The sequence below is a fragment of the Cordyceps militaris genome (assembly GCF_000225605.1).
Source record: "Cordyceps militaris CM01 unplaced genomic scaffold CCM_S00001, whole genome shotgun sequence".
In the NCBI taxonomy this organism is placed as follows: Eukaryota; Fungi; Ascomycota; class Sordariomycetes; order Hypocreales; family Cordycipitaceae; genus Cordyceps; species Cordyceps militaris.
Genome location: NW_006271969.1, coordinates 1,926,192 through 1,947,515, shown reverse-complemented (window position 1 = coordinate 1,947,515; position 21,324 = coordinate 1,926,192). Strand labels below are relative to the sequence as shown.

General features: G+C 45.2%; 9 protein-coding genes across 9 annotated transcripts in view; 5 read left to right on the top strand and 4 right to left on the bottom strand.

The window, feature by feature from the left end:
- CCM_00584 (uncharacterized protein) overlaps window positions 1-5,993 on the top strand; it is a gene marked incomplete at both ends in the record, with an annotated part of 7,309 nt that extends 1,316 nt beyond the window's left edge. Inside the window, 12 exons of the mRNA XM_006665744.1 lie at window positions 251-255; window positions 844-849; window positions 1,445-1,462; window positions 1,975-1,986; window positions 2,529-2,539; window positions 2,890-2,896; window positions 3,475-3,496; window positions 4,073-4,080; window positions 4,489-4,507; window positions 4,899-4,909; window positions 5,494-5,504; window positions 5,978-5,993. Of these exons, the coding sequence (XP_006665807.1) occupies window positions 251-255; window positions 844-849; window positions 1,445-1,462; window positions 1,975-1,986; window positions 2,529-2,539; window positions 2,890-2,896; window positions 3,475-3,496; window positions 4,073-4,080; window positions 4,489-4,507; window positions 4,899-4,909; window positions 5,494-5,504; window positions 5,978-5,993 (146 nt within the window). The remainder of the gene's footprint in view (window positions 1-250; window positions 256-843; window positions 850-1,444; window positions 1,463-1,974; window positions 1,987-2,528; window positions 2,540-2,889; window positions 2,897-3,474; window positions 3,497-4,072; window positions 4,081-4,488; window positions 4,508-4,898; window positions 4,910-5,493; window positions 5,505-5,977) is intronic.
- Window positions 5,994-7,594: 1,601 nt separating this feature from the next.
- Window positions 7,595-8,869, top strand: CCM_00583 (FAD dependent oxidoreductase; the record flags this gene model as incomplete). Its single annotated transcript, XM_006665743.1, has 1 exon — window positions 7,595-8,869. The coding sequence occupies one exon, from the start codon at window positions 7,595-7,597 to the stop codon at window positions 8,867-8,869; it is 1,275 nt and encodes a 424-aa protein (XP_006665806.1).
- Window positions 8,870-9,022: 153 nt separating this feature from the next.
- CCM_00582 (Fungal transcriptional regulatory protein) lies at window positions 9,023-10,915 on the bottom strand (the record flags this gene model as incomplete). Its single annotated transcript, XM_006665742.1, has 1 exon — window positions 9,023-10,915. One exon carries the CDS (start codon window positions 10,913-10,915, stop codon window positions 9,023-9,025), a length of 1,893 nt encoding a protein of 630 aa, XP_006665805.1.
- Window positions 10,916-12,913: 1,998 nt separating this feature from the next.
- On the bottom strand, window positions 12,914-13,954 carry CCM_00581 (esterase, putative; the record flags this gene model as incomplete). The annotated part of the gene is made up of 1 exon (XM_006665741.1): window positions 12,914-13,954. The coding sequence occupies one exon, from the start codon at window positions 13,952-13,954 to the stop codon at window positions 12,914-12,916; it is 1,041 nt and encodes a 346-aa protein (XP_006665804.1).
- Window positions 13,955-15,225: 1,271 nt separating this feature from the next.
- CCM_00580 (FAD dependent oxidoreductase) lies at window positions 15,226-16,508 on the top strand (the record flags this gene model as incomplete). The annotated part of the gene is made up of 2 exons (XM_006665740.1): window positions 15,226-15,294; window positions 15,366-16,508. 2 exons carry the CDS (start codon window positions 15,226-15,228, stop codon window positions 16,506-16,508), a joined length of 1,212 nt encoding a protein of 403 aa, XP_006665803.1.
- A 391-nt stretch (window positions 16,509-16,899) lies between these two features.
- On the bottom strand, window positions 16,900-17,642 carry CCM_00579 (uncharacterized protein; the record flags this gene model as incomplete). The annotated part of the gene is made up of 2 exons (XM_006665739.1): window positions 16,900-17,282; window positions 17,342-17,642. The coding sequence occupies 2 exons, from the start codon at window positions 17,640-17,642 to the stop codon at window positions 16,900-16,902; spliced, it is 684 nt and encodes a 227-aa protein (XP_006665802.1).
- Window positions 17,643-17,838: 196 nt separating this feature from the next.
- CCM_00578 (uncharacterized protein) lies at window positions 17,839-18,626 on the bottom strand (the record flags this gene model as incomplete). The annotated part of the gene is made up of 2 exons (XM_006665738.1): window positions 17,839-18,429; window positions 18,519-18,626. 2 exons carry the CDS (start codon window positions 18,624-18,626, stop codon window positions 17,839-17,841), a joined length of 699 nt encoding a protein of 232 aa, XP_006665801.1.
- Window positions 18,627-19,051: 425 nt separating this feature from the next.
- CCM_00577 (serine protein kinase, putative) lies at window positions 19,052-20,506 on the top strand (the record flags this gene model as incomplete). The annotated part of the gene is made up of 3 exons (XM_006665737.1): window positions 19,052-19,249; window positions 19,381-19,906; window positions 19,971-20,506. The coding sequence occupies 3 exons, from the start codon at window positions 19,052-19,054 to the stop codon at window positions 20,504-20,506; spliced, it is 1,260 nt and encodes a 419-aa protein (XP_006665800.1).
- Window positions 20,507-21,003: 497 nt separating this feature from the next.
- Window positions 21,004-21,324, top strand: part of CCM_00576 (Ser/Thr protein phosphatase) — a gene marked incomplete at both ends in the record, with an annotated part of 852 nt that continues 531 nt past the window's right edge. Inside the window, one exon of the mRNA XM_006665736.1 lies at window positions 21,004-21,257. Coding sequence (XP_006665799.1) covers window positions 21,004-21,257 — 254 coding nt within the window. The remainder of the gene's footprint in view (window positions 21,258-21,324) is intronic.

Genomic DNA, 21,324 nt, shown 5'->3' with positions numbered 1-21,324 from the left:
TATTATTACTACTAGTATTTTATAGAATTAGTTAGTATTTAGTTATTAATTAATTCTTAATTATTTTCCTATATACCTTATTATTATTACTATTATTATTATTACTACTACTAGTATTATTACTAGTACTCTAAGGAATTAGTTAGTATTTAGTTATTAATTAATTTATAATTATTTTACTATATACCTAGTTATTATTACTATTATTATTACTAGTAGTATCTTTACTATTAAAGGACTTAGGCTATAGAATTAGTTAGTATTTAGTTATTAATTAATTTATAATTATTTTCCTAGGTACCTTATTATTATTATTACTACCTATAGTACTCTAAGAAATTAATTAGTATTTAGTTATTAATTAATTTATAATTATTTTCCTATATACCTTATACTACTCCTACTCCCTTAATACTATTATATCCTTAGCCTATAGAATTAGTTAGTATTAAGTTATTAATTAATTTAAAATTAGTTTCCTATATACTTTATTAACTAAGGACTCCTCCTCCTTCTTCTCCTAATTATTATTAGCCTATTATAATTAATTAGGAATTAATTTTAAAGTAATTACTAATTACTTACTAAGGTAAATACTAGTGCTTAGAGTAGGGAGATAGGGCTAGGGTTAGCTGCCTTAGCCTTATATAGGGTATTAGGTAGTAAAGACTTATTAATAATTAATTAAAAAAAAGCTAAATAGGTTAGTAAGTAATTTTAAACTAATTAAGATTAATATAAGTAATTCTTAATTAATTAGGATTAGTATAAGTAATTTTTAATTAATTAGGAATATAGTAGGAATTAATTAGGATTAGTATAAGTAATTCTTAATTAATTTAGAATATAGTAGGAATTAATTAGGATTAGTATAAGTAATTCCTAATTAATTAGGATTAATATAAGTAATATTTAATTAATTTAGAATATAGTAGGAATTAATTAGGATTACTATAACTAATTCCTAATTAATTAGGAATATAGTTAAGAATTAATTAGGATTATTATAACTAATTCTTAATTAATTAGAAATATAGTTAAGAATTAATTAGGATTATTATAACTAGTTAAAAATTAATTAGGAAATACTTACTAACTAATTTAGTCTTTTTAGCTAAATTATTAGTATTAGGGCGCTACTTCTCTACCTATATCTTATATACCTCTATATAGTAGTAATAAAGGTTAGAATAGTTTAAAAATAGTATACTCTAATTAATTATAAATTAATTATAAATATTAAATTAATTCCTAATTACTTACTATAAGGTATAAGTTATTATCTTTATACTAGTAATAATAAACCTTACCTAGGGTAAGGATTATATAGCTACTTTATAATTTATTTATAATTAGTTTAGAATATATTCTAAAACTATTTTATAATTAATTAGGAATTACTTACCTTATTCTACTATAGTAGTAGGAAATAGCTTACTAGTAGCTACTTCTTACTATTAAAGTAGGCCTTAAAAGTATTAGAATTTATTATAAATTGATTTATAATTAATTATTTAGTAAGAAATAGACTATTAGATTATTATTATATAGGTTAGAGGAACTAATTCTAAACTAATTATATAGTAATTTAGAACTAGTTAGAAATTATTTATATATATAACTACCTTACTAAGAAAAAATTTTTAGCTAGTAAAAGTATAAAAGATATTAATACCTATAGTATTAAGAGTAATTAAGTTATAAACTAACTAAAATACCTAGAATATATTAACCTATTAAGGCTAATAAATTCCTAACTAAAACTAAGAAAACTAGTAAGTAACTAGCCTATAAATATATTACTAGAGGCTAGCTATTTACTAAAATAGTAACTTATCTACTAAAGTAGGATTTCTAACTAATTAATATATTAGAAAGTTAATACTATATAGAAGTTATTAGGAATTAGTTCTAAATTAGTTTTAAATATATTAAAAAAGACTTTATTATTAAATTTAAATAATAAGAGAATAGAATATAGAAGAAGTAAGATACTAGAGTACTATAGGCTTTCTTCTTTTTATATTTAATAAAATCCTCCTCTTTTCTTTATAAAATTAGTTTATTTTCTAATTTTATAAGATTTTCTTTACTATATATACTATTTATATATTAGTTCTTAACTATCTATATATTAGTTACTAACTATATACTTACTAAATATAAATAGTATTAGAAAGTAATTTTAAATTAATTTAGAATTTATTAGAATAGACTTTAATTTACCCTTTTATTATATTTTTTATTTTATTCTATTTTATCTATATTAAGATTAATAAGTATTTAGAATTCTCTATTTTTTTAGGGTAGTATATTCTTACTTAATTATAAACCTTAAAGTAATTTTAAAAGTTCTTATAATTTATTTATAATATATTTCTAACTAGTTTTTAGAGCTTTTCTAATAAGTAATAAATACTTTCTAAACTACTTCTTACTTATTTTCTTTTTATAATAGAAGATACTACTTATACCTTATATACTTTTATTAAGAATATTAGTTATAAATTAATTACTAATACTCCTAGATTACTAGAAAGTATATTATCTATTTACTAAGTTATTCTAACTTTATTATTACCTAAATACCTAGCCTTTAGGTAATTTAGAACTATTTATATTATTTATAGCTTATCTATATAGTAGTTTTAAACCCCTTAGAAAGATATATATAATAAAGGGAGTAATTAGTTTTTAATTACTTACTAACTAATTCCTAGGTTTAATACTACCTTTACTATAAATAACTACCTAAGTTAATATTTTCCTATTTACTTAGTCCTTATATATAATATATTTTTAAATATATAGGGGGTAAAGTCTATTTATTATATAATTAAATAGAATATTTATATTACTCTATATTACTTAAGTTATTTAAAGACTTAGTAGAGAAGTAATAATAAAGTACCTTTATAATTAAGTAGGTATATTAGAATACTATAAGGTAAATAAAGTCCTAACCTATTTAGAACTAGTTCTAAATTAATTAAATATATCTTTCTTACTTCTTAATACTTTAGTTTTACCTATTTTATTATTATAATATTTAATTAAAGAATATAATATAATCTATTTAATTTAATATATATATTATAATATAGATAACTTCCTATCTAGGTATTTTAGTATATTACTACTCTAAATTAATTACTAATTAGTTCTTAGTTATTTATATAATTAAATACTTATAAGTATTTCTTTTACTTAAATTTCTAATAATTACTTAAAAAGTCTTATTTCTATATATATTATAACTTAAACTATTAATTATATTAAAATAAGATTTCTATAATTCTCTATAAAGATTCTATTAAAGAGTAAAAGTAATACTATTTTATTTATTTAAATATAATTTATTACTAATACTATAGTAAGTATAGTCTTTAATTATTTATATTTTAATTAATTATAAATTAGTTTAAAACTACTTAATAAGTAAAAGTATATTATCTTATCTTCTATATAAAGTAGTTTTTATATTTTTTATCCTATAGTTAGCCTAGATAGATATAATTATTTTAATATTATATAGATTATATTCTTATATACTAATTCCTTTATTAAAACTATCTTTAAATATTATAGTATAATTCTAATATCTAGCTATAACTTTTAGGAATACTATAATATCCTTAGGTATTATTTCCTTTTTATTAAGTCTAGAACTAATTTAGAACTAATTACTAATTACTTTCTCTAGTTTTATTATTTTCTAATAAGTATATTTAAATAATATATACTTATTAGGCTATAATACCTTTATTAACCTACTTAGTTCTATTATATTATAATATAAAACTACTTATAATTATTAAGAAGTCTTAAGCTTTATAATTTCTATTTAAATAGAATTTTATTATCTTAATTATACTCTATTATTAAGAAATAAATACTAAGTAATAAATATATTATTTATATTAATAATATCCTTTAACTAATTATAAACTAGTTACTAACTAGTTCTACTCCCTTTAATATATTTAATACCTAGAGTATTTAGATAATTACTATATTATTATATATTTCTATTATAACTAACTAGAGAATATCTTTTAAGGCTATTATATAGCTATTAAGGTAGATATTAAGTATAAATAACTAGTTAGTAGTAATAACTACTAACTAACCTAGGTATTTTATTTAAAAACTTATAATTAAAATAAACCTATTTAAAACTAATTCTAAATTAGTCTATTATATTTACTATTTTACTAACTATATTATAATTATACTACTACTTTATATCTTCTTTAATAAGAATAATACCCTTACTTATAAATATATATACTTTAAAGTATTTATATTATTTAAATAATATTTTTATACCTTAATAAAATAGTAAAATATTTATAATAAAGGTCTTTATAGTCTTATTTATAATATAAAAACTACCTATTATTAAGGTATATTCTTAATTAGTTTAGAATTAGTTTTAAACTTATTATATTATAAGATTAGCCTATACCCTCTTTAAACTTAACCTAGAGTATTAGCCTTAAGAATAGTACTTTACTTATATAATCTAACTTTATTAATACTATTTTATAACTAGAGTTAAATAATATTTTAAAAAAGGCTATTTAATATATAATTAAATAATATTAATTTTAAATACTTTATCTTAAGATAAGTATTATATAATCTTTTATATTTTTTAATATAAATAAGTCTTAAACTATTTAAGAACTAATTACTAACTAATTTCTCTAGGGATCCCTTTAATATAATACTAGGTAGAGTATAAAGTAAATCTTATTATTACTATAAGCCTTAACTTTACCTTTATAAATATCCTAAAGTACTTATAAAATAATATTTTATAAATAATAAATAGTATTAAATTAAGTTATAACTAGTTTTATATTTAAGGTAGTACCTATATAAGCTTATTTAAGGCTTTAAAAGGGTATTTATTCTATTTAACTTTACTTATTCTAATTAATTTAAAATTAGTCTTTAACTATTTAATAAATAATTAATAACTATATAATATTAAAGTATTTATTATAATATAGTATTTTAATACTATATAGATAATCCTTAAGCTTAAGTAACTTATATTATTATTTAAGCTTATATAAGTTATTAATTATATTCTATTTAAAGGTAAAGATAATAAAATATAGGCTTTATACTATTATAATATACTAGCTCTTTTAAGATATTTAGGTATAGTTAAAATACTTAATATAAATCTTCTTTATAATAAATTATAAACTAATTTAAAAGTAGTTCCTAACTAGTTATAGTTAACTTACTTTAAGATAATTATAAATAATACTATAAATAATAATACTATAAGTAGTAATACTATAATTAATAATATTATAAGTAGTAATACTATAAGTAATAATATTATAAATAATAATACTATAAGTAGTAATACTATAGGTAGTAATACTATAAGCTATAATACTACTACTAAGTTTACTTTAAACTAGTAATAAGGAGTTTAGATAATAAGAGTTTAAGTATTATTTTTTTAAATAGGTTTCTAATTAGTTTAAAACTAATTAGATAAACTACTAAACCTTATATATTAATTAAATATTTCTAGGTAGATTCCTAACTACTTTTAATAATACTATAAACTATTAAAAAGATATTAAATAATATAGAAAGGATAAATAATTAAATAACTAAGATAAAAGAAAAATAGAATAATTAAGAAATTAATTAATTAGTTCTTTAAATTTCTACTATATTTTATAATTTTTATTATATAATATTAATAAGTAGTATTATTTTTTAGTAAAATAATACTTATATTAGATATTTAATAGATTACTAATTAGTTTTAACTATTTTTTATTAACCTATTCTAAATAAGTTAATAAAATTAGGATTTTTTAAAATATTTTATTCTTTTTTTATATTTAAGACTTTTTTAAAGTAAAAGGTATAAGACTTTTACTTATAATAAAGTCCTATTATTTTAATTACTTTATTATAACCTTAGTAGATTAGCTAATAGCCTATATAATAAGTAAATTAGTTTAAAACTAGTTTAGAATTAATTAAAAACTAATTAGCCTATATACTTAAGATTTCTTTATTATTACCTTTATAGATTAGCTAGTATTCTATATAATAAATAAATTAGTTTTAAATTAATTTTAAATTAATTTTAAATTAATTAGTATATTTAAACTTAATTATCTTAAACTATATTAAGGAATTAATTATACTATTTAATAGCCTTAATTTACTATTATATTATTAATATCTTTATAATTAGTTAATAGATTTATAGACTATAATATTAAATATAATATTATAGATTTAATTATAAACTTATAAGATATAAATAAAAATAAAGTATAGAATTAGTTAATTAAAATTAATAATAAATTTTACCTAAATAAATAATTATTTAGTTATTATATATTATATAACTTAATATATTTAATAAGTAAATACTATTATTATAATAAGTATAATAAGTAAATATTATTATTATAATAAGTATAATATTTAATAAAGTCTTTATAAGATAGTATTTTAGTATTTTATTATTATTATTATAAAAAGGAAAAGAATTAGTTATAAATAAATTTAAAACTAATTAATAACTAGTTTTAAAATAGTTTATAAATCTAATAGAGTATTATATAGGGGAAATATCCTTATAATAGGAATATTATTATACTAAGATATATAGTATATATTAAGAATTAGTAGGGCTACCTTACCTAAGGGTTGCCACCCTTAGCCGAACTTACTAAGGTACCCTCAGGTGAGACACCCCCTCTGAAGAATACGAATGCAAAAAATGCAAACCAGTATTGCTTAGTTGCATCCGCCTAAGTCAGAGCCGCCCTTGTCACATAGCCCATCACGCCCCGATATAAAGAAACTGTTTGCTTGCAAGGCCACAATCCATCCTTTGACGTTCTGTCCTCCGAGATTCGGCTGCAGATATCCATCCAACGCTGAAAATGATGTGCATTTCCCAAACACCCTGAATCAATCTATATTTCGTGGCACCATTCGGCAACTGTGCCACAATCTGACCCGAACTATGTAGAGACGGCCGGCCGTGCAGGACAATGCCCACCAAAACCCACCTGCCGCAATCAAGGGTCCGATAATGCGGCACAATGCAGAGCCGCCACAAAGCCAATCGTGGCGAGATCATGGCCGATAGCTTGGACTCGCCGTCGCACCGCCCGAGTCTCCCGGCCCTACCCGGGTTCCACCAGCTCCCGCGCATCCACGCTCCACCGGTGGCGGGACGCGCTAGTTAACAGGTAACAGAAGTACTGGACCGACGGGGGAGCTTGGAAACAAAAGCCGGCCCCTCAGAATAGCATCATGTCATCTTGTGGAAAAACGAGTCGAGATGCGGCATCGAACTACCGCGATTCCGGGGTAGGAGCCGCTCGTGTGCGCCCATATCGCGGGGGGGGAGGGGGGCAGATATGTCTTCCGACGGCGTAGCCGACTACTTAGCTACAGCTCCTGTAGACTCCTTTTCCGTCCGAGACGTTGCTTCCACGACCAACTCATCTATACATATTCCTAGTTATCCCTTTTGCCCTTTTTTTTCTTCCCCCCTCCTTTTCGCACACAAATAAACCCTCCCCCCCTCATGGCCAACCCCTCCTCATACGACATTGGCGTCGTCGGGGCCGGCCTCGGCGGTCTCTCCGCCGCCATCGCGCTGCGCCGCGCCGGGCACCGCGTGACGCTCTACGAGCGCTTCGCCTTTGACGGCGAGGTCGGGGCCTCGCTGTCGCTCGCGTCCAACGGGTCGCGGTTCCTCGCCGCGTGGGGGGTGCCCGTGTCCGCCGCGCGGCCCGTCGTCCTGCGCAGCCTCGTCCGCCACGACTGGGCCTCTGGCGCCGTCATCAGCACGTACCCGCTCGGCGACTACCGCGCGCGCTTCGGCGCCGACTACCACAACTTTCACCGCATCGACCTGCACCGCACGCTGGCGGCGACCGCCCTGGGCGAGGACGGCGAGGGCGGCCCGCCGGCAGTGCTACGCACCTGGCGCCGCGCCACCGCCCTGCACCCCGAAACCGGCACCGTCGTCTTTGCCACCGGCGAGACGGCGACGCACGACGCCGTCATCTGCGCCGACGGCATCCGCAGCGCGCTGCGCCCCGCGCTGCTCGGCGCGCAGCCCGACGTCACGCCCTCGGCGTCGTGCTGCTACCGGTGCATCATCAGCCGGGAGGCGCTCGCGGGGCTCGGCCTGCAGGACTTTGCCGACGCGAGCGCCATTGAGTTTTGGGGCGGCGAGGGCATCGACAAGATTGTGCTGAGCCCGTGCTCGTCCGGCTCCGTCGTCAGCTGCTACTGCTTCTACGCGGCGGCCAAGAACGACGAGACGCCCGACGGCTGGGACCAGGCGACGACGGGGGCGCGGCTGGCGGCGACGTTTCCGGGGCTGGATCCGCGGCTGCGGCTGCTGTTTGCGCACGCCGACGACGTCAACATGTGGCGGCTGTACCACCACGCGCCGTACGCGCGGTGGACGCGCGGCGTGGCCGCGCTGCTGGGTGACGCCGCGCACCCCATGATGCCGGACCAGTCGCAGGGCGCGTGCATGGCCGTCGAGGACGCCGCCGCGCTGGGTATTTTGTTTGGCCCGCGGTATGCGGCGCTCGGCGGCGTCCGTGAGAAGCTGCTGCTGTACGAGAGGGTCCGGCTCGCCCGCGCGACGAGGCTGCAGGAGGCGAGCAAGCGGGCAAGGACGGATATTCGCGAGCGCATTGGCTGGAGCAGCGCGAGCGACCTGCCTGGGAAGCTGACGATTGAAGAGGTGTGCGGCTATGACATGCACGCGCATATAGAAGAGGTGGTGGCTGAGTATCACAAGGAGAGGACGGGGCGGGACGAAGTCAAGGCGGTTCAATAGCAAGCATAAATTCGGTATATCGAGTGTATATAATGAAAAAGCAGCGCCAGCTCGTAGTGTTCATCAAATGCAAAAAAAGTCTATGTAGTGGAAGAAGAAGGAAAAGAAGAAGCAAGAAGAGAGGAAGAAAAAACGACAAAAATGATCGCTCCGCTAAAAGACTACCAGCCCGTGCATCTCCTCATAACGGATGCGCGCCCAGTTGACAATCGCGCCCGTCCCCGCCGTGTCATCTCGTCTCGACCACACGCGCTCAACCAGGTCGCGCGCGTTGAAGACGTACCCGAACCCGCACGTGCGCTCCATGACGAGCAGCCGGTCCTGGATGATCAGCCGGTGCTCGTACTTGGAGCAGGCGCCGCCAGCCATGACGAGCGGGAACAGCACGCAGGCCTCGAGCGGGCTGCCGTAGCGAATCTTTTGCACCGCCTCGAGGATGGCGCCGACGCACTGGTCCACCTTGGGGTCCGTCAGCTCGTAGCCGTCGACGACCTGGTGCAGGCGCAGGCGCACGGCGTTTTCAAACGACACGGCCGCGTGCAGCACGTCGTCGCTGCCCGCGGTGCCGCTCGACGGCGCCGACTGCGAGTACACGGCCCGCGACAGGCCCCCGTACTCGTACGACCAGTGGTTGATGCGCTCCTCGACGTGCTGCGCCTCTTCGCGGAAGGCGGCCTCGGACGCCCGGTCCACGCGCGTTTTGCGCTTGTCGGCGAGCGTGTTGACGAGGTCGAGCAGGTGGAACAGCTCTTTGGGGATGCCGTAGACGGCGGAATCGTCCTCGTCGGGACTAAACGCGAGCCGGTTGAGCGTCGCCGCCTCGGCTTCCTCGTCGCCGATGAGAGGTGGCCGACAGGTGGATGTCGTGGCGGCGGAATCGAGGAACCGAGCCAGTCGCAGCAAAAACTTGTAGTGTCCGGTCAGCATTTCGCCTTGCTGTGTCATGAGGGTAATCAAGAGTCGCTTGGCGCCCTTGAGATGTAGCTTCCATCCTTCACTGGTCCCGTCGAATAACTCGGTCATGCAGAGTAGCAGGCTTGCGACAAGGGCAATGTCCGCGCTTTGCTTATCAACATGTGGTAACAGCTGGGCCAGTGCCGATGCCGCTTTGCCCTGGTGATAGAGGCCTCTGCTGCCTAATGTGGGCTGCAGCTTGCGCCAGTGATTCGCTGACAGGGCGAGTATGCAGTGAAGGACAAGGTCGTTGCCCTGGGCCATGGGCAGGAGGTAGTGGTTGTATGGGTTGCTGGTGGAGTTTCTTCTCGAGAGAATGGAAGAGACAATGGTAGAGTAGTGGTTCATCAAGGCGCGGTCGTTTGTTGTTTGCAGTTGAGGTAGTAGCTGCGGGACATATACAGAGAGTGTGGAGTGGTGGTTGAGATCCAGGGCATCGGGGGCGCTGCTGTTGCTGACAGGAGTAAACGCTTCCACCCAAGAGGGAGGCGAGGTTGACAAGTCCCAAGAAATTTTGTCCGAGATTGCCTCGCCGTCCGACGCCGAGCTGTCGCGCTTGATGACGGCCGAGTTTTGCTTGACCTCGGAGACGTAGCTGCTGGCATTGCTATTACTCCGTCTTCCGTTGACACTCCCGTTGGAGTGCGGCGAGCTGCTCGCGCTGGGGCTGGGGCTCTGGCTCTGGCGGAGTGGGATCTCGATGAGAGCCGGGTCGCCGCCGCTGCTCGGCTTGTCCGAGGGGGAGGAGACGTCCTTGCGGGACGAGGAGAGGCTGGGCGACTTGTCCTTGGGGCGATCGACGGGCCAGGCGCAGTCGAGGCAGAGGCGGCGGCAGTCGCCGCAGCGGGGCTTGGTCTCGTCGCACTTTTTCTTGCGGCGCTTGCACATGAGGCAGCCCGTCTGGACGCGGCGGATGCGGGCCTTGGGCATGTCGCCGAGGGCACCGGGGAAGCCATCGGGGCCGGTGGCGACGGCGTCCCGGGGCATACATGGCAGGCTCAGTCGCACGCACCGCGCGCAGGGCAAGTTGCCGTCGCAGGCCTGCTTGATCTGGGCGCAGCGATGGCACACAGGCCTGCTGTCGGAGCCCATGGCGTTGTCTTTTATGTGTTGATTTTTTTCTTGGCCGTTTGTATCTCTCAGCGACTGGAGAGGGGGCGGGTTACGTAGTGGTGTGCTTTTTGTGGTCGGTTTGTGTTTGGACTGCGGGCCGAGGCCTTGGTGCGCAGAGACGGCGAGGCGGGCAAGGCGGGCAAGGTGAGGAGAATCGGTGGGTATGTAGCGACGTCTAGAGACCGTTTAGACTGTTAGACTTGGAGACGATGGAGGAGGAGCAAAGAGGGACAGAGGAGGGATGAAAAAGGACATCGGAAATGGGCTTGGGGGCTAATCAAGCGATGGAGCTGGAGCTGGAGCGGGCTTGCGGGCGGGCTTGGTCAGCGGGAGATGATGGGGGGGCGACCCAAGCGGGTGGGTGGTGGTTGAATGGTGGAACTGGCAAATGGTCAGTGCCGAGTGATGGTGATGGGTCATGTTGGTTGTCGGGATGCATGTACCTTTGTACCTACTATCCACAGCTGGAGACTGGGCTGGGTGGGAAGAGGAAGATGATGGCAAACATGGACTGACACAAAGCGAAAAAAAGGTGGCAGTTCCCCTCTTGTTTGACCAGCGCCTCGGAGCTAGCTAGGTAGGCTTAGCCGATTGGTCTTTTTGGCTCTGCGAGCCTGGTCAGTGGTTTTCGAGAGCACACCATCAGTTCACACAGCGAATCACGGGCGGGCGCCGAGGCGAGCAGAACCAGGTGGACAGTGTGTGGAGATCTTAGCACTGTAGATAGGTATTTCGTTTAGAGCAACCAAGGGACGCCAAGGATTGGGGGGACCCAGCAACGACAAGGAAGCATCAAGGAAGCATCAAAGAAGGCTGCTGTCCGAGATGCAGCACGGCTCGCGTGGTGGCACCAGATGCATAGATGCACATCATACCGTTCCAGGTAGCTGACATCTCTGCGCTGCGTTTGACTTGTCAAGTTGCTTACATCGTCTTCCGCATCTACCTGCATGCTGCATGCTGCGAGGGGCGCACACACACGCAACTCCAGATGATTTCTTTCCAATAAATCCCGCCATCCAATATGTTGCGTGCGACTTCCAGGGCCCGCAGCACAGGTCCAGCCCCCCGGTCGCCTGCCGAGTGCGGTGGGTGTTGCAGCCACGCTGTCCAGGGATGAGCATGGGGCTCCAGGGCCTTGTCGTCAAACCACGCGAGGAATGGATATCAATGAAGAGGGAAAAAAGGCACTCCATCTATCTAATAACTCGTCCGATTAATCCATGGGTAAAAGGGCCGCATCTCTGGGCACAACGGGGGGGCCGCAAGCGTGGACAATATTACCTAGTAGTAAGTACGGAGAGGTACGTACAGACGTAGTCCGTACGGGTAGCGGATACAGGGAACTCGCACAAACATGTTGCTGACCCGGGACACAGTGCGCCCGTATCCCCTGTAGCTTGTACTCCGCACGGCCTACGGCGGCGCCACCCCGCTTGCAAGCTCGCCCGCTAACTATTCCCTAGTGAAAAAAAAAACGTGAGAAAAAAACGCCGCGATTTTAAAGGATGCCCCGCTTCGTGTTGTGCGACAAATCTACTATTACTTACCAGGTATCCTGTTATCGTAAGACGGCCGATGGCTATGCTCATCAATGCCGTGACGCCGTCCCATCACCGGGCAAAGGGGAACCCTCCTCGTTGTCAGATTGCGTCCCGCAGCTGAAACACGTGGGAGCTGGAGCTAGAAGCCACGTCGGAACCTTCTCTGCAGCGTCTGTCTGCAAGTCGGCTGCAGGCCCTCCCCAACAGGGCGACATCGACACCATCAGACGGCGGCGGGGCGGGTTTCACTCTGTTGCGTCTCGTGAGTGTGATGTCGCAAAGCCTCACACCTGTCTTATATTAATCCTCTTATATTATTATATTATTATATTATTAAGGAGAACTCACTTATACCAATTCAAACAACCCAGAGAAGAAAAAAGGTCATTATTGACTGGTATGATTTCTTTATTTCTTTATTTTCGCTCCTTATTTACTCTTTGTTGCCTTGATCCCAGTGCGCCAAACGCACATACCGTGCCGTCTCGTCAATAAACTCGCGACCCTGCTTCAAGCTCCCGTCCATGTGCATAAATGGATGCGGGACGCCGACGAAGCGCTTCGCAATGACCTCGTTGCCGTGCTCCAGCAGCTTGCGCGCGTACGCCTCGCCCTCGTCGCGGAGGGGGTCTGCGCCGGCCGTGTAGAGGACGGTGCGGGGCAGGTCGGCAAAGTTGGGGGCGTCGAGCAGGTTGGCGAACCAGCCCATGTCGGCCTTGGCCTTTGCCGCCGCGGCCGGGTCGTCCTGCGGGAACTTGAAGCGGTTGAAGTAGGCGAGGCGCGCCCAGTTGAGCGTCGGCGCAAACTCGTTTTCGCGCATCGACGCGTGCGGCGAGTCGGCCGCCGCCGCGGGCAGGTCGTCGATGACGGGCGTGCCCGCGGCCACGAGCCGCAGCGGCAGGCCCGCGTCGCGCGCGAGGTGCGCGAGCGCGAGCGCCACAAACCCGCCCGCCGACACGCCGCCCACCGAGATGCTGTCCGGCTTGATGTTGAGCCGCGCCGCGCCGGAGCCGTGGATGTACTGCAGCGCCGCCCAGCTGTCGGTGATGGGCGCCGGGTACGGGTGCTCGGGCACGAGGCGGTACGCGACGTCGATGACGGCCACGTTGGCCTGGTGGCAAATGTGCTTGCAAATGTGCGCCTCCGTCTCGAGGTCGCCGAGGCCCCAGCCGCCGCCGTGGAAGTCGACATGCACGGGCCACGGACCGGGGCTCGCGGGCTCGTACACGCGGAGCGTCAGCTCGGTGCCGTCGGCGAGGGGAAAGGTCGTGTCGTAGGTGCGGGCTGCGTCGGGCGCCGCGCCGGTGCCGTAGCTGTAGAGCTGCGAGTAGTGCTTGCGCAGGACGGCCAGGTCAATGGGCCCGTTGGGCTTGAAGGCGACGTTGTCGTTGTAGAGCTGCACAAAGACGGGGTCCAGCTTGCCCTCCATCGAGGGGTGGATGGGCTGCACGGGCTCGTGGGATTTGTCGGCCATGGTGACGAGGGGGGGGGCTGTGTGTCTTTGTCGGTAGAGGGTTTGCGGTAGTTATGGGGGAAATGGAGACGTGGTTTCGCGGCGGCAGGTGATGAGATATATATTGCGGCTCGGAAATGAACGAGCCGGAAAAGCTGATCGGCAGGTTGGAGGTTGAGGCCCGCGTGGCGGGGTTGACTCCGGAGAGGGGTTTCCTCCGCCAGCCTTTGCCGTTGTCCGGCGTTGCGCGCGCACAGGGACGCGACGGCGCGGTTGTCACATACAAACCCCGCTGCAACGATTAGGGCCACAGAGGAGAGGGCAGCCGCTGGGCCGCTAAGTCAGAGGTAAAGATTTACCGCTTCACCAGCCCCTCAAGGCCAATGACCCCCTCTTGATCCGACGGACACCTGTGGGGAGCGGAATCAGCTCTTCCGACGTAGCCATCTGGTGACCCTATATAACCAACCATTTGGAGCGAAGCAATGTGCCCATTTCTCAATTCGATTCGCATCTTCTCTGATGTCGCTTTGTGTTGCGTGCATCTACCTACTAACCTACCTACGCATAGGTGACGAGCACGCAGTGAGCTGATGAGCACCAGAGTCAACCTCTCTCGAAATGGGGTTGCTTTTAGGGCAACCGCTCGCACTGGATCGCTGAGCAGTTTGCCAGCCGCCGCCAACGGACTCGAGATGGCCCTTGACCGTGGAAAGATGGGCAGCCATCAGTTCTTGAATTTACCTAAAAAACAAACCCAATTCGAAAGAGGTTCCCTCCGATTACTGCCATCTACTGACATTATTATTACAACAAAGAATTGACCCCTCTCTACAGACCCCTGCAAGACCGGCCTGATTATTACCCCCTCTGTCCGGTTTGCTTGCCTCGCAACTCCCCGCAAGCTGACTGCATTGGCATGCAGAGCCTCTCATGTGCAGATATCGTCATTATGCCCTGCGTGAGACAGCTCCAGTATTGCATGTTCTTTATAATGCCATCTAATAACAGTTTCCTCCGTCTTCGTCTGATTTATCCTTTCAAACTTTCCCCTTTTCTCCATTGTACTAACACGATTGCGCCCCGCCAGCCACACCGGCCCTGGGTTTCCTAGCCCAACGCCGCACCCGTTTGGAGTAAGCCAAGCCACACACTACATACAACGACAACAGACAACAGACACACCAACGCTGCGGTTTTTGTTTGTCTCTGCCCCCCTCCTCATTTCGTTCCTTGACTCTTCCCCCCTCGAAACAGAGCACAATTTCTCCGCAGATTTCGTCCCGCGCATCATGGACAAGCCCGTCCTCATCATCGGCGCCGGCGTCGTTGGCCTGTCATTGGCGCACGGCCTCAAAAAGGTTCGTCCAAAAAACCCCCCGCGCGCAGCCTCGTCCCACCACAAGTCCTAACCGCAGTTTTCAATCTGCAGAATGGCATCCCGTTTGAAATCTACGAACGCGACGAGCACATTGACGCCCGCCCGCACGGCTGGGCCATTACCCTGCACTGGGCGCTGCCGTTTCTGGAGGAGCTCCTCGACCCGGCGACCATGGCGGCGCTCGACGGCGTCCAGGTCGACCCGAGCGTCGGCCGCCACGACACGGGCAACTTTGTCTTCCTCAACCTCGCCACGCTCGAGCCCAAGTTCCACATCCCGCCCAACCACCGGCGCCGCGTGAACCGCGAGAAGCTGCGCAAGCTGCTGCTGCGCGACGTGGCGGCGCACGTCCGCTGGGGCAAGCGTCTCGACCGCGTCGACGTCGACGACGGCGGCGGCGGCGGCGTGCGCGCCGTCTTTGCCGACGGCACCGCCGCCGACGGCAGCCTGCTCGTCGGCATCGAGGGCGCCAACTCGCGCACGCGCCAGTTCCTGCTGCCCGACGCCTACCGCAACCACCAGCTGCCCGCGCGCCTGCTCGGCGCCGGCCTCACGCTGTCCGCCGCCGACGCCGCCCCGCTGCTCGCCATCGACCCCCTGCTCTTCCAGGGCTGCCACCCGGACACGGGCAACTACCTGTGGATCTCGCTGCTCGACAGCCCCGAGATCAACGGCACGCGCGGCACCGCACGCGAGACGTACCGCTTCCAGGTCATCCAGTCCTGGCTCGCCAAGACGCCCGAGGACGAGGTGCCCGCCGCCGATGCGGACCGTATTGCCGTCATGAAACGCCGCGCCGACGAGTTTCACCCCACGCTGAGGGACGTCGTCCGCAGGCTGACGGTCGAGGACGCCGAGGTCACCGAGATTCTGCTGCAGGACTGGCCCTGCCAGCCCTGGGACAACCGTGGCGGCCGCGTCACGCTCGCGGGCGACGCCGCGCACGCCATGACCATGTACCGCGGGGAGGCTGCCAACCACGGCCTGCTCGACGCCCGCAACCTGTACCGCGCGCTCGCGTCTGTCGCGGCCGGTACCGTCTCGCTCAAGGACGCTATTAACGGATACGACGCTGAGATGCTGGAGCGCACTAACCCGGCTGCCTTGCTTAGCCGGCAGGCGTGTCTGGATGCTCACGACTTTCATTGTCTTAACAAGGACTCGCCGGTTCTAAAGCGACGAGCTATTAAGTGATAATAGTGGAAAGATCGTAGTATATGTTGATTAAATATAATAACGTATATAGTAAACTATAGCCTTACACATTGACCTATCCTCAGGTGATGCTCAAGAGAAAGCACGAGTTCCTTTCCAAGCCGTATTGCATCTTCAGCAGCTCTTGTCTCGCTTTTTTCACCCCAGCGACAACTGCCAGCCCACTCGCGACCGCCTCAAGCTCGGCTATAGAGTGCCGTGACAAGATGGCGAGCTCGCTACACACCTGCGGAATGCAATGTTTTCGTGCCTGCGCCATGCTCGCTCGGCACAGGTGTAGAACGATGCGCACGCACTGTAAAGAGATATCATAGCTGTCATGAAAGAAGATTGTCCTTGGTACTCTTGTCTAATATTTGCTGATGCGACATTATGCGAGCAAACCGCGCTGGACATCCCCAGGCTCTGGGGGAGGAAGCTTGGCAAGGTCAATATCTTCTGCGAGTTCCTTGGCGCGCTGCACATCCACCCCCAGTCTTTCAAACAGATACACGAGCTCTGGATACCGCTTCATGGCAAGCCCTACATAAGAAAGGCTCAGACCCTGGCTCTGCGACTTGATCTCCTCTCGATACTTGCTTTCAAGCGCCCTCAAGTCCGCCGCATCATGAAATTTGTTACGGGTCGCCGCGGCGCGGAGTTTCCCCTTAAATAGCTGAAATGCAGAAAGAAAATTGGACGTGCCCTGTCCAAGCACTGCACCGTGGATGACCTGCCTCTTCAGTGACAAAGCAGACATGGAATATTGGGCTCCTGCGTTGTATCTCGATGAGTATGCATGCTCGACGTCGCACGGGGATGTAGTAACCGACCGGGGAACTGTTCACAGAATATTTCCACCAGGACTGCTCTGCGCCTGTCGGGTTGGTTCGACCAGAGGAAGGCAACATAGTCTTGACGGCTCTGGGGTATAACCGCAAAGCCATGCTTGCCATCCAGCAGCCTGATCGCCTGATCTTTGGTTACAGACGCTAGACAATCAATGTCCTTTGTGATTCGGATACTGGCGAGCGTGATGACAGCATAACCTCCAAATATTCCAAACTGCACACCATGCTCGCTGAGTGCGCCGTGTAGGGCAATGGCGGCGTCGTTCAGTCTCTCTTGGTTCATGACTTCACACACCGTATGGAGAAGATGTGTTGGGAGAATGAAGGGATCCGAGATGATTCGAAAGGAGGCCGCCCAACATTATCTTCTGCGAATGGTGGCGTGCATGGGCACGGCTGGCGTCTAAGCAGCTGCACGCGGTTCCATTGGCCAGCAGGGCAAACAGAGGTGCAGATGGCTGCCCGGACCCCGCAATCCATCACATGTATCCTGCTATAGATTTGACATACTCGGCTTCTTCTTTATCACGAACAAAACACGTGATCGTGTTTTCCGAGAAGTGGTCCATCCTGAAGGGCTTGTTGGCTATATTCTGGAGGATCAGAGAACGCGCTGCAGGCTCACAGTCCTGCAGCTGGTCGCTCACCCAGCCTTCATCCAAATCCATGCCGTCGATGAGCTCTTCGACAGCAATCATGGCCATATCGTCCCTTGTCGAGAGGAATTTGGCAGCCTGGCCGCGCAGATATGGGGCTAGCCGGGGCAGCGTCATGGCCGCCATCTCCTCGGCGTTAAACCCGTCCATCTCCTTGCTGACGTGGCAATCGGGGGCTCGAATCGTCAAGGTTTTCTCGGCGAGAGGCTCCAGCCCATACACATGTGCGGTAAAGATGATGATGGTCTGCTGCCGGTCTGGCAAAAATGTCGTTCTCAACCGCGGAAAGCCGCGCTTGTACTCTGTGTAGTTGTTTATCGTGGGCTCTGGATCGCAAGGCTCAAAGTTGCCCGACAAACACAGCTTTGCAGCTGCCAGGACCAAGTATCCTCTCGAAACGCAGAATTCTAATTCCTGTATTGCTTCATTAACTCGCAGGGTCACGGGAAGGGGGCCATAGAAAGGGGGTCACGGGAAGCGGCCATAGAATAAAGGTGACAAACATAGATGGCCCGAGGAACGTTGTAATAGTTCAGGACTAGCTCGCCAACACTGCACACTGCAATGCCGCATCCCCCGAGGACGCGATTCACAACTTCTATCGGCGTCATTGTGGTCGAAAGCACCTAGGCGGCGTCTCCTGGCTTGATGGAGTTGAGTTTATCCAACAACCGCCCGCGAAGTTTAGTTAGTGTCAGACCCACACAAGCTCCCCACGCGTTTTGCCGCTTCAGGTGTCTTCATTTTAAACAAAAAACGTTGTTTTTGAATTACTATAATAAGTATAGAAACGATTATTTCAATAGTCAAAGATGACCAGTTATTTACTAAACCAGGGTTATAAGCAAGATGTATATAAGTACCTTATACATTCGAGAAGGTAGAGGAGATGGACACTCTTATAGGGGGTCTACCTTGTACTACCTACCTACCTACGTGTTGACCGTACTGGTGGTATTTGCGTAAGTACCAATTCTCATTCTAGCCCGCCCCCTCGGTGGTCTCACAATCCTCCATCTTCCATTCATCTACCATCATGAGTGCTTCACCTCCTCCGACTCCGCCCTCACGACCTGGACTTGACAAAGAGCGCAGATTCAAGGCCATAAACTCGCCATGCGAGTGGATTGAGGATTATCGCCCCGGTGGATACCATCCAGTCTTACTCGGCGACCTCTTCAACGACGGCCAGTACAAAGTCATTCGCAAGCTCGGTGAAGGCTCTTATTCGACCGTGTGGCTGGCCTGTGACGAGCGGCAAGTCCCGTCGTACACGCGATACTTCACCGCGTACCTCGCTAACTCGCTTCAAGGAAGAAATCATACGTCGCTTTGAAGATTCAGGTTGCTGATGCCTCGCGACAGTCAAGTGAAGTGCGCATCCTACGGCACCTTGCTGGTGCGGCACCCGCAGAGGGGCATCGCTATGTTACCCAACTGCTTGATGAGTTTGAACACTGCGGTCCCAACGGAACACATAAATGCTTGGTTTTTGAGCCGATGGGCCCGAGTGTGAATTCCATGGTTGAGGAGCTACCTCAGTTCAAGCCTCGTCGACGGGAAATGAAGGTCCGGTACCCAATACACATGGCAAAGGGCATTCTCAAGCAGTCCTTGCAAGCTTTGGCGTTTCTTCATTCAAAGGGTGTCGCGCATGGCGATTTTCAACCCGGAAATATGCTCTTCGCTTTGCAAGATCTCAAGTCAGTGGCAGAAGCTGAACTTCGGCAGAAGGAGGACGAACAAACTGCATCAACTTCGCCCCCAGTGCAAAGGCTGGATGGCAAACAGGACAAATGGGCACCGCGATATCTCTGCATCGCGCAGCCATTACCAGCGTTTACCTGTTATGAGGGTGATTTTCAGATCAAGCTGGCTGACATGGGTGGCGGTTAGTACCTTCACTGCGGACTGTTCAGTTTGTACTTGTGGCTTTGGCTAATCTTTTTTGACAGCCTTCTTTTTTGAAAGCCCGCCGTCAAAACCACTAGTTCCGCTCGGACTACGCTCGCCCGAACTAATCCTGACCGGAGACGTGGACCAATCCATCGATATTTGGAGTTTTGGCTGCCTCGTGTTTGAGCTTGTCACTGGGCAGCCTCTCTTCTGCATACCACGGTCCAAATTCGAAGATGACGACCATCTCCTCTCCTTGGCCACCCGGATTGGTGCTCTTCCTGATGGACTCTTCCAATGCTGGAAAACATCGTCCCGATACCTCACGCCCGATGGGAGAGTTTTCAACTCCCAGCTCGGAGGCGTCCCAGACGGCGGGGAGCCACTGGTGCTGCACGAGCCTACCATGGAAGAAGTGTTTGGCGAGGCGGAACCTGATATTGACGAGGAGCAAGGCCGCCAAGTGAAGAAACTCATCAGGCGCATTCTTCAGTATGATCCTGCAAAGCGCCCTTCGGCGGCCGAACTGTTACTTGATCCATGGTTCCACGATATAGACGGCGATGTGAACTCATCCAATGTAGCTGTTGTTTAGGTATACCGGTACGGCAATATAGCGTTAGTTCGTCTTATTATATCTACGCGGGTCAATACTGTAACTTCCGTACCTTGCTTCTCAAACACCAATCTCTCGCCTCTTTTGCACAGCTGATCCGGAAGTACCTGGAGCAAAAGATTTTTCTGAAATTGGCTGGATACAGGGGTTGATTACTGTGAAAGAAAGAAACCGCCAATCTAGAAGATGTGATAAGGGTAGGATGATTGACCGCTAACATGGAGGATTCAATTAAGACATAGAGGAGTCAATTAAACAACTACAACTGTGAAAATAATAGCAGAACAAATACAAGCTAACTAATAGAAATAAATATGTGACGCGATTTACTACTATTAGCTGCTACCTGTGTGGTCGAAAGCCCCAGGCGGCATGTCATGTCATGACCAGCAGGCGTCTCCCCACACAGGGGTCGTCCACCTCCAGTCTACACCATCCCATCCCGCCCGCCTTCACCAATCACTCTCGTCCCTAAAATGCGATTTCCTCTTAAGAGGCTGCTGCACCGCTCATGGTACAGCCGCGTGCAGGTTCTCTCCGACCTCCATCTCGAAATCGGCTCGCAGTACGGCTCCTTTACGTTTCCCGCGACGGCGCCCTATCTGCTGCTCGCCGGCGACGTGGGCCGACTCGTCGACTACGACGGCTACCTCGGCTTCCTGGCGGCGCAGACGGCGCGGTACGACGCCGTGCTGCTCGTGCTCGGCAACCACGAGTTCTACCAGCTCTCGTACGCGGCGGGGCTCGCGGCCGCGCAGCGCCTCGCGGCCGAGCCCTGCCTGCGGCGGCGGCTGGTG